The sequence below is a fragment of the Phasianus colchicus genome, chromosome 2 (assembly GCF_987193195.1).
Source record: "Phasianus colchicus chromosome 2, bPhaCol1.hap1.1, whole genome shotgun sequence".
Taxonomy (NCBI): Eukaryota; Metazoa; Chordata; class Aves; order Galliformes; family Phasianidae; genus Phasianus; species Phasianus colchicus.
Window position 1 is genome coordinate 4,266,117 of NC_143437.1, and position 17,740 is coordinate 4,283,856.

The 17,740-nt window shown below is 41.5% G+C and overlaps 1 protein-coding gene across 2 annotated transcripts in view; it reads right to left on the reverse strand.

Moving 5' to 3' along the window:
• The window catches only part of CFAP61 (cilia and flagella associated protein 61), a 92,737-nt gene that overhangs the window by 16,751 nt on the left and 58,246 nt on the right, over positions 1-17,740 (reverse strand). For both annotated transcript variants that reach the window (XM_090134606.1, XM_090134607.1), the window contains exons 18-22: positions 11,053-11,151; positions 9,292-9,460; positions 8,080-8,254; positions 4,575-4,867; positions 281-608 (exon numbers count right to left, since the gene is read on the reverse strand). In XM_090134606.1, the coding sequence (XP_089990732.1) occupies positions 281-608; positions 4,575-4,867; positions 8,080-8,254; positions 9,292-9,460; positions 11,053-11,151 (1,064 nt within the window). The remainder of the gene's footprint in view (positions 1-280; positions 609-4,574; positions 4,868-8,079; positions 8,255-9,291; positions 9,461-11,052; positions 11,152-17,740) is intronic.

Sequence of the window (17,740 nt, forward strand, 5' to 3'; positions counted from 1 at the left end):
TCAGGATGCTGCTGTTCCCCTCACTTGAAAATAGAAGAAGTCTAGCACAGATCAGGCAGAGCTCTTAAATGTCTTGAGCTGGGACAAGGAGAAATGGATCCTTCCATGAATGCAGGCAGAGTTACTCACTGATGTCACCTCTCCACAAACTATAAAGGGAGCTTTGATGACTTCACTGCCATTAGGAGGCTACTGAAGTGAAATGGACCTACCTGCACTACATAACAGCAAAAAGACCAGCGAGGGTATGGAAGTATGACTGAGCTCCATTTTCACATACCTTGAATTTTACAACCCTTATACATGGGGATGAGGCTATCCGTGTCTTCTGGTGGCTTCGAAAAGGGCTGAAGGGTTGGATCAAAGAGACTCAACATAGATGCAGCAAGTTCAAAGCCAATCTGTTTTGAATTGAAGTTGCTGTGTGTCCATTCATCTGCATAATATCTCCTGGAGTACTTTGTTAAAGGACCTGCAGCCCTGATACTGACATCATTAGTGCGGAATTCAGTATCAATCACAAGCTTTCCATCAAAAACAAGGCAAGCATCATTAACTGCCTTGAAGGTTTCATAATCCACTCTCTTGTAGGCAAAGCTGAAAAATGCCTAAGAAGAAATGTAAGCAAGCACAGGTTATTAAGCATTAGTTACCGACTAATTTCATAAATAAAACCCTATTCTGAATGTTATTTATTTCAGAAAACAAGAACATGAAATACAGTTTGATTTTATACAGACAGATAAATCCTTCTGATCCAATATTTATAGCTACTAGAATGAGAGCTATAAATATTGGATTAGAAGGGGAGAATTACAAAACCAGACTCATTTACTTCTGGTTAAGTAGATGAATTTTATTTTAAAACTCTAATGTTACGTTATGTCCAATAGTCGGAGTGGATGCGCACATTTTAGAGTTGAATTCTTTATAAAGTTGTTTTTCTTCTTTCAAGTGCTGAAGCTAAATTGAAAAACTCAGTAATAGAAAAAGTACAACATGCTTTGTATGTTAGCAGGATAACCATATGTTGCAAATATTTTTCAAAGTGTTATGCCTAACTGTTTACCAGCAAACTATGCTATCACAGCTACTGGCACAGAGATATTCAATGAAATTGAAAGATACGACATTCAGATTGTTCAGAAGAGATGTCATGCTCATCCAAAATATTGAATTGAAGCCAGTGGAAGCAGTGGAGGCCAAGAAGATTGTGAGAGGTATTAAGAAACTGAGTGTTTACATGAAAAGGAAAGCATTCACATTTATTATACTTCAAATTCTGTAGAGTGCATTCAAACTCTGCCAGATCTCTTAACTATTCCAGACCTGGATGATGCTTGCTTTAGGAGGCAGATTGCTCAGCACATCCTTACTGCTCTCAGACATATGGCACAGGTGTGGATGGACATCAGACAGACCCATGGATCAGCTGGGACAGCCCAGAGGAGACTGTGTCTAAATTAAATCCTTGGTCCATTTGGCAGGTCATTTCTGAAGCTGGTCATAAGCAGAGCTGATGGATATTCAGCACATTTTAGTTTGTGGAACGAAAAGAGACACGACTTCCATTCTTTGTAAACACCAGCTCGGCTGTCCTACTGCTCAGCTTAAAGAAGTGGCCCTGAGGTAGGGATTTATCCTGAGCAGCAGCTACCGAGGCCGTGAGCTCGCCTTCCCCACAGGAGATTTCAAGGGCATTGAAAGAAAATAGCCCTAAATCCCTAAATTCCTCCTCTAGGTCTCAAAGAAAAAGCTAGTGATAATTCCCTCCTTTTGTCCTCCTGTGGCATCTGCCTGCACCCTCTCCTGGGACGCCAGCGAGCAGATGAGCCCTCCAGTCCCCAAAATGGGAGCTGAGGCAGCACTGCTATGTCAGGCAGCACAAAGCAGGCATGCTGGAAGCAGTCTCATCTGAGGCGTGAGGTGCTGGCATGGAGCAGATGTGCACGCAGCACGTCCTGCAAAATCTACTGGATGCCCAAGGAGCTGCTTTGAAACCCAACGTGGGGTGAGAGAGAAGGCTGGGGGGTGTGCTAGGCTCCCCCCCCCCCTTCAGTCTGCACGTTCTTTCCAGGCTCTCTGCATTAATAACAGCAGGTTTCAAACCCAGCTAAAATTGTGCACCAGTGCTGGAGCAGAAGGGATGAGGTGCAGGGAAGCAAGGCTGGGTCACTACAGCTGGAGCTGGGGCACGAATCCAACCAAGCTCTACCCCATGCCTCCACCTCTGGCACAAAGCATCAGAGGCAACAGAAGTGCAAGAAGCTGCAAGCAGATCTTCACAGGTGGCTCTTACAAAGGATAAACCGATAGCTGGCCGGTCCCCAAAATAGTATAAAAGAAGGGCAGAGAGTGGGTACTGAGGGTTAAAAGTGGTAAGAATGACAAGATATGCTTTGAACAAGATCAGATAGTGTGCAAAGGGAACAGATGAAGACTGACCATCTTGTTGCTGCAATATATATTGTGGAGCTCCAGAGCCTTTAAAAGGAGCTTTCCCCTTCATCAGTGCCCTCAGCTTTTAAAATGATTACATGACAACAAATGCTCCCGTCCACCACCAAGAAATATTACTGCACAAGCTGAGAAAAGGGTGAAAGAAGTCATCAGATGAGCGTGCGTTACCTTACTGCCTTCATCTTGAACAGCCTGGGATATACATCAGAGTAAGCAGTGTCAGTAATCTGTCTGTTGTTTATAGGCAGCCTCGGGGAGGCTGCGACTGTGACCCAGGTAAAGGTATTACCCAATTAGACCACCAAGGAGCTGTGGACTGAATGCAAGCATCAGATGCTCATGGCCGGGAGGAAAGGCACAGGAGAGGGAAGCCAAGAATCACAGAATCATTAAGATAAGAAAAAAAACACTAAGACCATCTAGTCCAAACCATCCCCACCATGCCCACTAAGCCACTGGCGAGGCAGGCAGGAGCAGAGGAGCCATAGGCTCTGTGCTTTTTTGTATATAAACCAGGTAATGAGCACTGCATAGTTAATACCTAACCATCTAGTAGATCCCAAAGCAGGGAAGCTCTGCCTGGTGTCCTGCCTGCTGACAGGGAGGGGAGGGAGGGGACTGCTGCAGCCTCCAGGCTGGGAGCCATCTGTCAGCCTAGGAGGGGAGGGAGGGAGGGAGGCTGCTGCCTTCAGGAAAGAGATTTTCTCCTGTTGTTTTTCTCCTGCAGGACCCAACAAATTAAGACCCTAAGAACTGCCAATCAACAGTTGATATTGGCTCAAATCCCAAAAGGTCCAGCGTGGCTGTAGGGCCGATTCCTGCACAGCCTGCTTTCTGTGGAGGCTGTTCTGGACCTCCTGTCCTCCTCGGAGCCCATCTTTCCAGGTGGCTGGGAGCCTTGCAAGGCAGCTGAGCTGGATTTGTAGAACAGAGGGATGCTGGCATCAGAAGGGACTACACGTCCCTCATCTTTGAGGCCATTAAGGATAGGCAAGCAGCACAAAAGAGCAAGAGAAACAAACCAGAAGATAATGAGAGTCTTGAAGGAATGGCACAGGCCACATGGGAAAGGTGATGGAGCAGAGAAGAGGTATAGGTTTGTGAATGGGTATTAAAGTTACAAAAAGCAGATTCTCATATCCATAAAAGAATAAAAATAGAGGGATTTCAGGGAAGGAAGGGACAAAATGAAGTGCTGCATACGAGGGCAGAGCAAAAGGAATGTCACTGCTGTCACGTGTCAGGTGAGCCAGTGGATGCAAGGTCTTCACCTCTTTCAGGAAGGGCTTAGCTATCTGCATGTTGAAAAGAAAAGGACTAGGAAAAAAAACAAAACTACAGTGTGTGGCTTTCCAGCTCAGGGGAGCTGTCTGGGAGTAGCACATGGTCCTTCATTCCCAGATCTACAGCCCTTATTGCACAAAGGAGCAGCCAGTGCAGTGAGGATGTGCTACGAGGGCTGCAGGGCTTCTCACGGACACACATTTTGAAATGACTCTACCAGAAGCTCACTCACACAGATCAGCCCAGTGATGAAAACCAGCACTAGTTTTCCCATTAGGAAAGGTTAAAAACTGTCCCATATCTCACAGGAGCACCATATGTGTGAGTGTGTGTGCACTGTACCTAGATAAGCTATCTATACTGTAGATGGACAAAAATGCAATCAGTAATGCAGAGGGAGAAAAATCTGTTTAAAACGTATTTTGATAAATATGTAGTAGGCCTCTATCCTAAAATTCTTGGCTGCTAGTATGACTTAATGAAATCTTAATCATATGCACATAACTATAGACAGGAGTTACTGTACGCATTTAAATAATAAAAGGATTTCTAGAATGATGTAGAAAATGAATTGAGAGCATTTGTCACTCAACAGCAAGCAACTACTGGTGAGTCGGCTGACTAAAAGACATTTAAATCCAAATCAGTCGGGGAATTAACAGTAGTATTATTTGGATTTTTGCACAAAACAATCCTTCAGACTAACAATCGAATGTTAATTCTTCTGGAGACAATGAGAAAATAGATAAACCGGCAAGGGACTATCAGGATTTGACGGCCTTTGTCTTAAAAAGCAGACTGAAGGAAATACAATGAAAGCATATACTTACTGAGCACTGCAATTGGAACGGTTTTCTATTAGTAGTGAAAGCAGCGCGTGTGATGAGGTCTGGGTCGTCGCCTTTGCTCCACTGTGCCAGGATACTGTCATAATAAACAGACACGCCAGCCTCTGACAGAGCCTCCTGAACAGCACTTTCGATTTCGTTGTTGTTAAGGCAAGTAACGTTTGAGCTGAGTGGAGGCTGCACGAGATGGATGCGAGAACCATCGATTCCCAGAGATAAGAAGGTTTCTACCGTGGTGTAAATGTCAATTGTATTCCCGTAGACAATGATGTTCCCTAAGGGGGAAAAAAAAAAAAAAAGGGAAAAATTTCTAAGATGCACAATGAAAACCTTATTAGTGTAACTCAGATGATAATAACACGAAATTGCTCTCTTTGACCCTCTTATTTCTCTGATGCTATGAAGCAAACAATGTTACCTAGCAACAGTAGCTAAGATAATTTAGTGAAGAATCTGTACAAAACATCCCACAAAGTAGGCAAGTACTTAACACAGAAGTATGACATTCATTCTGACCCTGTAATTTGAAATTATTCTGATTGAAAATCCTCTGGGGCCAAAAAAAAAAAGAAAAAAAAAGAAAAAAAACACCGCATTCTATTTTGTTCTCTTCTTCCTCCTCAATTTTGCTTATATTCAAAGCACTTACTGGGCAGGCAGGGGAACAGGAGCAAATTAAATACATTGTGCAAAAAAAGGGTAGTGGAACTGGGAAAGAGCAAGTTGGATGAGACAAGCTGTTGTGCAGTGCAGGAGATTGCTGGCACTGTTGCTTCCTTTTGCAAAAGCTCAGTCTGCAAACAAGGGACCTGGCATACACTGGAGGGCCTGTGTGCTTTATGTAAGGATGTTTAATATAAAACACATCAATATTCCTCTGTGCAGGGCCTGCAAACTGCTCCTTTCCTTCCTGTTCTCTCCCTTGCTCCATAGAGAAAGCGTCTTTCTGCCCTCTGATCCACTCTGCCTTCAAGTAAGCCATGCAAAAAACCACAGCTCTTGCAGGATGGACTGAGAATTCCTTTCCTGGTGGGAATGAGAAGTGCTTACCAAAGGCCCAGCCTAGCGAAGGGTTACTCTGACTGTAAGCTATGTGAGCCTGGCCAGCACAGAGATCATCACCATTTGGCAGAGCCGCTCTCTTCAGGGAGGAGTTTGGTGGTTGCATTACACGTTGGCATTTCTGTATATACGAGATCAGATTCAAGCCCGGCATTTCTCAAGGAAAATTAAAATTCTGTTTTATATGGTAATATTAAATACAATTACATTACATTAAGGAAAGCAATGTTCCTTCGCTGACCTCTTGTAAATCAACAATTTGCAGTTTCTGCTTATGACAATATTAGGGGCTTTTTAGATTACAGCACTGGTAGTCTAGGAACTACCGATATTCATTATGGACTGAAATTATGTTCGCTGGACAGATAGCGATTCCTCAGGATGCTTTTATTATTTAACTACATACAAATGTATCTATCGGTGAGTAAACATAATCATCTTCCATGGAAAAAAGCAGCCATAAATAAAGATCGTTAGCGTGGTTTTATCATTTATTACTCGAATGTCAGAGTTCTACTGCAGAGCAGGCTCGTTCATTTTCCACAAGTGGAAGGACAAGATTTCAGTGATCCCAGGATGACCTGAATCTTTTTAGTTTGTAGAAGCTAAAGAAGAAAACGTTATGTTTGCCAAAGCATCGGCAGCTCTGGTTGTTGATTCGAATGCTGGAATTTTAATTTGATAGTATTCCTACAAACATGCTTTTAATAAGGCAGTAAACTGTGTTTAGGTAAAGAGGAAAAATAATTGCTCCATTTTGGGCCATTAAAGCGGTTTTGTTTCTTTCTTTACTCCCATCCTACTTTTTATTTTTGTGGAGAGTGCAGCGCTAATAGGAGATGATTTCAATTAGTTACAATTACAGTTTTAATAGGTTACACGCATGAGACAGCTGGGTTTCATCAGGGAAGCCACAGCCCCAGGACTGAGGCTGGTGCTCACCCTGCTCCAGCCCCAGGCAGCAGGAGCCACCAGGCACCTCTCTGCTCCCGTGAGGAGCCCATGGTGGAAGGAAGGTGGCAGTGCCATGGAGACTGCAAACTGCTTTTGGTAAAAGTAACAGATGAGTGAAAGGAGGATGCAGCAAGAGAAAGGTATATGGAAAGAAACTAGCTATCCAGCAGCCCTGTGGACTGGGCTCATTGGGAGCTGTGGGTTTAGCATATTGCTAAAGACAGGATAGTGCCTAATTAAGATATCCACCTTTACATCACACCAAAAGCCAGCAGCAGTGCTGAAATTATTAATACTAATTTAGTATTAGTAAAGGTGCCTCGGTCCCAAAGGAGATGAAGTGCCAGACCTCCCTTTCACCTGAGCAGTGATTGTCCCACTCAGATGTGTGCAAGCACATTCCAGGACTGGGCAACACACAGTTTTATAAGAAGGATGAGCAGTAACAAACAGGGAAAACTAACCACCTCATCTGTTTCTACAAAGGCAGCTGTGCCTGTCAGCTGGACACCACGTAAAGCCACGCAGACTGCTCTAGTGACATGCTTGAGGCTGGGAAGCTGTCTGAAGAAAACGTCAGCTGAGACATCACCATGTTTAACTGCCTCCCATCCTGATCACAGCAAGACTGGGAAGGTGATAAAGAAACTTCTAGTATCTCAAGAACTTCTTTAAAAGCCTTCCAAGCAGGACATGAACATGGCAGACCACAGCTATCCATGTTCATTGGTCTGCTCTGTGCTGAGGAAGCCAGTTCAGCTCTATTTTCAGGTTTTGCTTCCAAGAGCTTTTCTGCTCTCAACTCTTCCCTGACTCCAGTCTGGCACCAAGAAGACATGATGGGTGAATTCATTTACTGTTTGATCTCCTTTCAGTTGTGGAAAGGATTTAACTTGGAATTCTGGATGACTCTAGGTATTTTCTACAGCATGCACATTCAATGAATATATATGATCAGTGTGCACATGAACAGATATAATGCACAAAAATGTGACCTGAAGAGTTAAAAAGACAATACAGAGAGACTGCAGTTCTATGTGAAAAGCTGTAAACTGATGTAATGGAACACAAAGATGACAGAAAAGGAAAAAAAAAAACCATCATCTGATTTAGATCTGTTTTCTTTGTGTTACGCCTCAAATCTAAATGTTCATCTATAAGAGAAAAACACGCTCACTAATTAAATTATTATTTAATTGTCTAATTAATGACTCCAACCAGATTTGCATGTGGGACTCATTTTGTTTTATATAATAATTACAGATGATTAATCTATCTCAAGATTTTTTTTTTTCCTAGATAAATATGCTGGGTATCAAAAATGACAACAAATTGTAAATTAATCTGGAAAACAAAGCACAGCAGATGAAAGACTTTGTTCTCATTAATTGAGCATCAATTATACCATGGAGTTAAGGAAACAATAAGCTTAAAGAATATTTCTGCAAGTGTGTGTGCCCAAAACCCTTACCTTCTGAGTTGATAAAATTTTCCTTCAGCCATTCCATTGCCTTTAAGCAATCCTGATCATCATTGAGAGTAAAATGATTGGAAGGAATTTTCCCTGTGTATCTTTGTGGCCGTTTACTGGTAACTTCTTTATTAGTTGCAAATGTACTGATATCTGCTTCAGTAGGGGACAGGACCTGGAACAAATGGATGAATAGATATATATGACATATATCTTCAACTACTATTAAGATTTGTTTTTGAAATAATCTCTTTGTAATAAAAAAAACCACACGATTAAAATAATTCCTTTTTTTTTTTTTTAAGAGCTTGAAGGTGAGAATAGATGATATTTTCTTCTTGAAAGCAGATAAAAGCTAAGTCTTCCCATGCTTCCCTTATCTCTTCCTCTACTGTAGTTATTTCCCACAACTTATTTTACAAGTCGGGGTTGCATTTGAATATCTTTTTTCCTAGGAGCACTTAATCACAATTACACTTACAGTACAACACTGGAAGCAGCTTTTGTAGTACAGGAAGCTCTGATTCTACAGCAGGACGGAGCACTTGGTTCCTCTCTGCATAGCTTCGTGTTACACACACTATTCAGAGGTCTGTGCTGCTGCTGTAAGCTAGGGGAATGGCAACACTGCTTCAGCAATCAAGGCAAAAACAAAGAACCTCAGCTGGAAAATCAGTCCTTTTCACTTCTGTCCTCCCACATACTGTGAGGCTGCACTGAGTATCATAGGCCACCTGACCTCACCTGAAGCTTTACCACGTGCTACAGCAATACATAGCACCATGTATGTGCCCAGGAGAGCTCATCACGTGAATCAAGTAATTAATTTGAAAAGAAATTCCCTCCACGGCCAAAACTAGGTCAAATGGTGTTGCACCAGCTGGAGTTAAGTCTCAGTGGCTGGGGCCACGTGTCAGTTGGATCAACTCTTCAGCAGGTTTGCTGGTCACAGTGGCAAAAATACTGGCAGCTCTGCTTAACATCTGATCCTGAGGTGATCCATTGCTGGGAGAAAAGTTTGTAAAACCTCCCTCTCCTCTGCTGCGAGCTGTAGAGATGCACGAGGCAGTACGGCCTGCTGGCTGCAGGCCGCAAACATTGGTTAGACAACAGCTAAGGAGCATTCTACTCCTTTGCTAATTGCAGAGACCCCGTTTACTGTAAAAAATGATAAAAGAAGAGAGGATTTTTTCACACTGCACACAATCTTACCTGATAGTTCTGTCCTGTGCAGAGAACAAGGTAGTCGTACGGTACTTTCCTCTCCTTGGAAACAACTACATATTTGGCAGAGCGATTTATGCCAGTCATTTTACCAACCACAACGTTAACCCAGGAACAAAGTGACATCTGTGCATAATCTTCATCATTAAAACAGTGGCTGTGAAGAAAGAATATCTGTAAGTGACATTTCAGCAGCTGACAGCAGGCATTAATTAGACATCTGGTGAGTTAGCCAAAGTCCCCTAGTGGTTCAAGTCTGTTCTCTTGCTGTGAGTTTACTGCAGCCTATAGTAAAAGATTAGTCATTATGAAATACTCAGTTACAAATTGACAACTTTTTGCTAAAACCAAATAATCCCTCCCAGTGCTGGGCCATATAACCACATAATTTAAAAATGAAGTCAGGGGGGAAGAAAAAAAAAAAGCAAAAAAAAAAAGCTTTCCTCTGCTTTTTGTTTGTTTGCAGGTTGATGCAGGGAGGAGACTTTTGCACCTGCAAAGAAAATGTTTTGATCTTTTTTGTCTGATAAAAGATTCCTTTTTATTATTTTGTGCAATTGAATTACTCTGCAAAATTAAGTGAATATTAACAGAAGCAATGGAGGAGTTATCATGTTGGCTATCCAAAAGAAAACAAAATTAGCAAGCATAGGAGAGAAAGGGAGAGAAATAGTGCAGGTATGAAAAATAGGAATGTTCATTGAGAGCTCCAGAAAGGGAACCACCACCACCCATGTATTTTGCTTCTAGTACCAGGATATACATTCTAACACACCAGAACTGACTGCTACACATTAATTGCTGTTCGTGAGTTCCCAAAACTGTCCTAGAGGATGATAACAATAACAAATAGGAAAAAAAAGAAAGAAAGAAAGAAAAAAAAAGGTTGTTGCTGCTGTGGCCTGTGAAGAATTTTAGAACTGAATGTTCGGGCTCTCTGAGGTGCTCTGCATCCTCTGTACTCACAAATACCAGAGGGAAATAAAGAACGGAAGGCACCCACTGTCAATTCTAAACTGTAATCATGCAGAAATCTATAAATAAAATGGACATCAAGGAGAGATTAGGGTTTTCAAAAGCACCTTTATAATTGAGGTGCACAGCTCCCGGGAGACTGACACTCCAAAATCACAGGGATGCTTTCAAAACCCATATCCTGCAGAGTTCCATTTTCACTCTTAATTTGCTTTCAGATTTTAACAGCTAATTCTGGCGAGGCAGCTATGAACAGCAACTTTCCATCAGGGTGGATATTTTGTTATTGTAAGTCTTTTCTTACAGTATACTTACGAAAAAGTGCACATGCTTTTGTGTGAGTAGAGAACCCCTCCATTTTCTAGACCTGTACTTAAAAACATCCCTTTCTACAATAGAAAAAATAATTCCCTAACTATTTATCAAAAAATTCCCTGATAGGGCAAAATTCAGAATATGGTAAGACAGTTTTAAACAGGTCAACATTGCACTATTTTCAGGTCTCTGTAGACATTTCTGGTTTAAAGTTCAGCAAGTAGACAATGAGTTGTTTTGTGATTTAAAGAGCTGGCTCTTCAGGGCATTACTGAAGTTACCACTTTATTAATACTTTGTGACACCTCCCTAATAATAGGAATATTGAACTCATTTACAAGCCATATGGATTGGATTGTTTTGAGACTATGTTCATGTGTTTCGAGAAAAAAATTTAGGACCAATTCACAGAAAATCACAACGTCGAAGTTATTGAAGTGTTTATATATTAAATCGAACCTGTGAATTAAAAATCTTCTATGCTTGGATCCTGGTAGGTCTTTTCCTGGAAGGCCATGAGTTGAAATCAAGGTCAGATTGCTGAATTTCAGGTGTGGACTATGGAAAGAAAAACAAAATGCCATAGTAAAACCAGCACGAGTTTGCTGAGGGTTCTGTCTGGTACAGCTGCAACATGAGTGCACTTTAACATATAGCAGTGTTGACAGATAACTGATTCTCCCCATCCGTTCCTGTGGCTTTAATTGAGGTGTAGCACAAGGTTGTCTCAATCCTGACACACGTATTTAAATTCTTTCGTGTCACTGACAAACTCTTTCCTAAGAGCTTATGCAGGACTAAGCTTCCCTGACTACAGTAGTTACTGCAAGACCACCAAGTCTTTGCTCAAATGCCAGCATACGGTGTCCCAGGAACAAAACATACCAGACAGACTCAAATCACATCCCTCCTTGCACGTGTTTGGTTAGGAAGCAAGTAGGAAAAGCCTTGTCGACAACCACAGTGTTAACCACGCAGAGAAGGGACTGTGATTCTGTGATGCTATTTAAGTGTCCTCAGTGGTCCCAGGTGATGTAGAAACAACATTTTTGAATCGTAGAATCGTAAAGGTTGGAAAAGAGCACTAAGATCACCCAGTCCAACCCCAGCCCACCGTGCCCACTGCCCACGTCCTGCAGTGCCACATCCCCACGGCTCTGGGACACCTCCAGGTGAGCCCAGCACTCCCTGGGCAGCTGTGCCAATGTCTCACCAGCTTCACTTCTGTTGAGCACCCAGAGTTTCAAATAGATACAGCTGAGTGCCACTCTGAGATTACTGGGTTGTTCCTCACTACCTGCAGACTTCTGTCCCTACCCATCAGCTTTACTGACTTGTACAGGACAAGGATAGAGCCCTTGCCACTTTCATTTTCCTCTGCCTTCCCTCTAAACACACCTGCTCAGGAAGTCTCTTGCTCTTCCCCTCACGCCTGAACCCAAGGAAAATAGGCAATGGGTAAAATAAACTTTCAATAAAGAAAAATGAAATCCATTGCTGGTGAGCATCACTAATTCCAAACGTTTTGCTTAACAAGACTGGATTAAGAACATGCTTTGGAACCCTGCAGAAGTACAGTCAGGAAGCACGTACAAAAACATACAAGCCATGATGGAAACCTGCAGTTACTCAGACATCTGGTAAGAAACTCTGTGCCATGATCATTTTCATGTCATTTATTATGTGCTACGAGATGTTAATTTAATCCTTTAGGAGGACATAGGAAGTAACTTCTTTACACAGGCCAGGTACAAAGTGTTTTGCCATTTTGCTAAGATTCACACATCTTTGGACAGAAAAATAAGAATTTCCAACATAGTTTCATTAACACCAAAGGGTGGGGGGTGGGGGTGGGGTGGGAGCAAGACTGACAGTATGTTGAACTAAATGTGATCTGACATTTAAAAACAAATAAATATTATGAGTGATTAAGCCTTCTAATCTTCCAGGCTTTGTGTAAGTTAAGTATGGATTGATGCAAATGGTACAAAGGAATCAGAATGTTTTTTATCAACCAGTGTTAATTTGTTATTCATACACTTAAAAAATATATTCAAACAAAGTTAAAGGTCATACTTAAACCAAGGAATTTTGAGGTTATGGCTGCCACTCTCAAAATGCATATTAATAGTTTAATTCTGGATTATGGATTATCTATGGTAAATCTCCATGCATACCCAGGCCAAGTGCAATGTAATAAATAACCTTAATGTAACAGAGTGCATATATTTATACAGATTATGGGCCTGATTCTCGTTTAAATTAAGGTCACTCTGCAGAGGTGGGTGTAAATAGAATCTGCTCTTCATTTATGGCCACATTATGTTGGCTGCGTGATACAAAGTGGTCTTAACGTAAACAGAAGTTTACACTGAGCTGGATTTGAAGTGTGCAGCATGCCATTTGCACTTATGGAACACTTCTGGTTGGTTGCAAATGCTAGCAATTGCAGTTCAATGTACACACCAAAATAGTGTGACTGCTTGGTGTTTAGTTTACATGGAATCGTGAGGAAAAGGGCTGCAACAGTGCACAAACATCCCAGACATTCTTCTATCACTAAAGGTTCCTTCCAGCTCACAGCTGAACCTGTTCATTTACTGCATGCCCTCTTGCCAATAGGTCTCCAAATCCACCTGCTATAATAACATTAAGTTTAAATTCTATGAACAGTATTTAGGATGAAAATGTTGCAAGCAAGCGTCAGAAAAATGGTAGAATAAAAGGTTCCATGCAACAATAACGTGCCTCTTTTGCATGACTGCACTGTGATGCACTTCACTGATCTGATCACATACTATTTTCTTCTCTAGAAGCTCTACCTTTATCTAGTCCATATGCAGTCATCCATTATTTCCACAGTCATATGGTGTTTGGTCAGTTCTTCCCCACCAAGTGGGAGGCTTTAATTTTGAGCTTTCACTCTGTATAATTTACTATTTACTGCTATTTCAGCACTCCCACAAGCATTCCCATATGCCCCAAACATTAATGAATTGGAAACTAGAACTAAATCAAAATGTTGATTAGCAACTCATTAGAATACTACGATGACATGAGTAATATCTTTGATTCCTCATTTACACTGAAAAAAATCAAGACACAAAGCAAATTGGATTAAAGCTATCCAAAGGATGTGCTGATGTCAGAAGCTGAACAGAAGAACCCAGAGCTGGTATCTGATGCTGCCTGTGCTCCAAGAACAGGCACATGCCCTTCTGGGACCAGGATCTCAGCTTGGAATCACCACAAGTGATCCACGAGCAGCTGCAGAACCAAGCTTGCTGCATTTCAAGAAGCATCTGGACAACACAAACACCACAGTATTTGAATTTGGGGTGTGTGGAGCCAGGAGTTGGATGATCTTTGCAGGTCTCTTCCAGCTCAGAGTGTTCTGTGATCCTGGCTTTGTCACCAGCCCTGTGGCACTGCAATGCAGATCCTCCACACGTATGTGTGCATGGACCAGGGCACACAGTCAAGCAGCTCTGTGGCCACTAATCTCACTGCAGTTCACACTGCAAATGGCACAAACAGTATTTCTTCTGCAAAGAAAAAATCAAGGTAAGCTGTTATCTGAGCAACAGTGGAGATCAGAGGCGAGCAGAGTGGAAAAGTTGGGATGGCAGCAAACTTGTGAGCAGAAGGTGGGAGCCAAACTGATTTTTTCAAGTGACTTCCACAAAAAGATGAACATCAAAGCCTTTACATTAGGAGACAATCCTCCCCCAATATTTGGGCTCCCTGCAACACTTGCCAGAGCAAGGAGCTCTGATGCACACAGCAGTTCATCACCCCACAGTGCTGCTGATGGCTGCAGGAGGACGCTTTTCCTCAGCGTGTTCTTAGGCTATCAACTTGTTGCATCTGTGCAGGAATGAAAGACTTCACAGTGGGAAGACATTCCTGCAGAATTAGCAGTTCTAAAACTTACTGCAGTGATAGCTTCAATCACTGCCTTCAGCTTGAAGGACTGAAACGTAGGATTAGGTGCTTGTGATATTCTGAAAATATGACAACTTAGAATCATAGAATCATAGAATCATTTCAGTTGGAAGTGATCCTTAAAGGCCATCCTTTCCAACCCCCTGCACTGCACAGGGACACCCACAGCCCCAGCAGTGCTCACAGCCCCATTCAGCCTGACCTTGGCTGTCTGTCTGCAGGGATGGGGGCATCACCACCTGTCTGTGCAGCCTGTGCCACTGCCTCACTGCCCTTATGCTAAAAAATGTCAAAACCTTCAAAAAAAAAAAAGCAAAAAAAACCCACGTCAGGTAATAGATCATCATTTCTGTCAATGCGTTCTGTCAGTGCAAGCAATTTTGGTCACATTTGCAAACAGCGAGGTAAAATTCCTCATCAGCTAAGATCAAAATTTGTTGGGTTTAAACAAACTGGCATTGGTGAAAATTATCAGAAACTTTAAATGTGAAAATAGAAGCAAAAAGTAGCCTCGTATATGACCAAGGTTGATTTGAGAACTGAAGTAGCTATGCCTCAGGTTAGGATTTTAAACCTGTATACAAGCATTTAAATACGAGCCTGAAAAACACAGGCAAGCTGTAGATGCTTAGCCATGGTTACTACTGGCACAGAGAGGGGAGATAACAGTGCTGAGCATGTTGTCAGTGTCTGCTGGGCACCTTACCACATCATCCACCACTTCTCTCCACACAGCACTATTATTTCCAGGCCAACAAAAGGATGGTTTTATTTATGACGGCTGTCGGTTCCCTACTGCTGCCTAAAAGCTCTTAATAATATGAAAACAAAGTAGGCTCTAAGAAATGGGTAGTGCATATAAAGGAAAATGGCTTCCCTGCCTCTAACTTATATATTGATATGAAGTATGGTAAAAGCACATGTTCCCATTTGGTGAAAAAGTCTTCAAGAGAAGAGCCTGAGCCAGTGCAACATTAAACAACTGCACCTACATTATCAAAGTAAGCAGTTCCAGCAGGGATTCATGTTGCTGTGGATACAAAGGGAAGAACAGCTCAAAGATACTGGTAAAGCAGGGAGGGATTAGAGTATCTAGGGAAATAAGTAAAAGGTATTGAGTTTCATTGCACAGTTCTAGAGGACGGCTACAAAAGCAAGTCTAAACACCTTCGTCCTTGAAATAAAACTGCATCGCCAGTTTGTTGTGAGCACAGCCAAAGGAAGAAACAAACAAAAAGTTTTATACCAAATTTAGATATGTATCATTTTTATACGTATCTGCTAGCATTTGCAAATTGGTTCCAATATTCCTGCCTCGTTTTTCTGAATTTTTTGCCTGCTGGGTTTGCTTTTTTTGAGTGCATGGTGCAACAGCAAAGGTTTAAGTGGTTAAAAACTGCCTGGACAAATTATGTAATTAACTGCTTTCATTAACCTCCTCATTATCACAAATAATCAGTCATAATTATGCTATAGCCTCAACTTTCCTGCAGCACAGAACTTCATACTGCACCTCTGAACAACTCTAAAAATAATAAAAAGTCATCTGTTTTCAGCACTACAAATAATTAGGTTGAGAAATTCTTGCATGAGCAGAAATTTGAATCAGAGTTTTCCCATGTTGCTCTGCAACCAGAAATGAGCCATTTGAATTTTAGGGGAACAGAGGAACCCCAAATGGGAGGTGATGCTAAAACCCAGAGGCAATACTGTTCAGGGCACAGAAACTCAAGTGCCCAGCTATACGTCTCATGCTAGAAGGCAGGTAGAGGCAAAACCTTAATAATAATAATACCACGATTTATCCAAGTTAGGTTCTGTTTATTTTTAAAGGGAAGATCAGCGCCCCACACATTTCGAGAACAAAGTAATCAGGATGTGACTTGGAGTGCAGACATCTCCAAAACAAAATGATCTGCTAACACATTTTGCAAGACTACAAATAAAAAATGTCAGCTTAGTGCAAACAAAAACCAAAATCGCATGCTCATGCACATTTTAAGTGATGAATATATTGCTTAGTACTACAGAATTCCTTTATGAGGAACTTTTTAAGAGTAAAGTGTTTCCACACTGCTTCCTTGGGCAGAACTAAAGCAGTCTCTCCCTTTCTACTTTCACTCTTTAGGCACCTACATTTAATTCACAGAATCACAGAATTGCCAGGGTTGGAAGGGACCTCAAGGATCATGAATGAGGAAGATATATGAAAATAAAGATGGCAAAAGAGTTTCCCTGTATGGTGCTACATGATGACATCCTAGTATTACGAAGGCTCTGCTGCCTATATTACACTACTGGTTGGTCAGTAAGAGGAGCAGCAAGGGGTTACTGTTTGCAGCCACAATCACCAAAAGCCTCTGTTCTCAAGAACCAATTACAAACCTCCAAACGTGGTTTTAGCTTAACTGCTGCCCAACAGATGTCCATCTAGAAGTTATCCCTCTTTAATTACAAGTAAACAAAGATGAGCCAGTTCTCCATTGGATCAGCCCTAGGAAAAAGTGTTAAGATTGTGAATGAATTTGCTGAATGAAAGAAGTGTCCTTGCTGGGGCACCTTTCAATGCAAGAGTCCAGAAAGCGGCTTTTCACATTTTTGTTTCCCTATAAGCTGTGCTTGTGATAAGCCTTCCTCCAAAGACCGGTGGCAGACGTGTCAAGAAGAGCACTGGTAAAAATAAAGCAGTGAATCCCACTGCCATTAGCTCACATTTAATGTGATCAACTCTTTTGCATACGGGGAAAGATAAGTCAGTTGATTGCTTCAGTAGGAAAATCCCCAACTTTTTCTTGCCAGAACAGGACTGTTTCTATTCTGGGATGGACCACAATACTGGAAATACACCATCCACTTCAGCTTCAGAAAATACTCTTTAAAATATTTAAAGCAGAGAGAAAGAGGAATATTGTATGGATTTATGAAATATGAAATATTTCAAGATGAAATTTATTTATTTTAAAAGTTTTTTTTTTTTTTTTTTTTCCTAATGACACTTCAACAAAATGTTTTCTCATGTCTCCCGATACTCCTGATATCAACATAACATTCTCCTTGGGGGAAAAAAAAAAAAAAGCAACCTAAAATTGAACAGAGCAGTTCTTTTCAATAATATACAGACTTTGCTTTTTAGCTTTAGTGATGACTGACTGTGTCAGAGTCAGTATTCTAAAGTAAAGCAACCTACAAGGCCAAGCTGTGA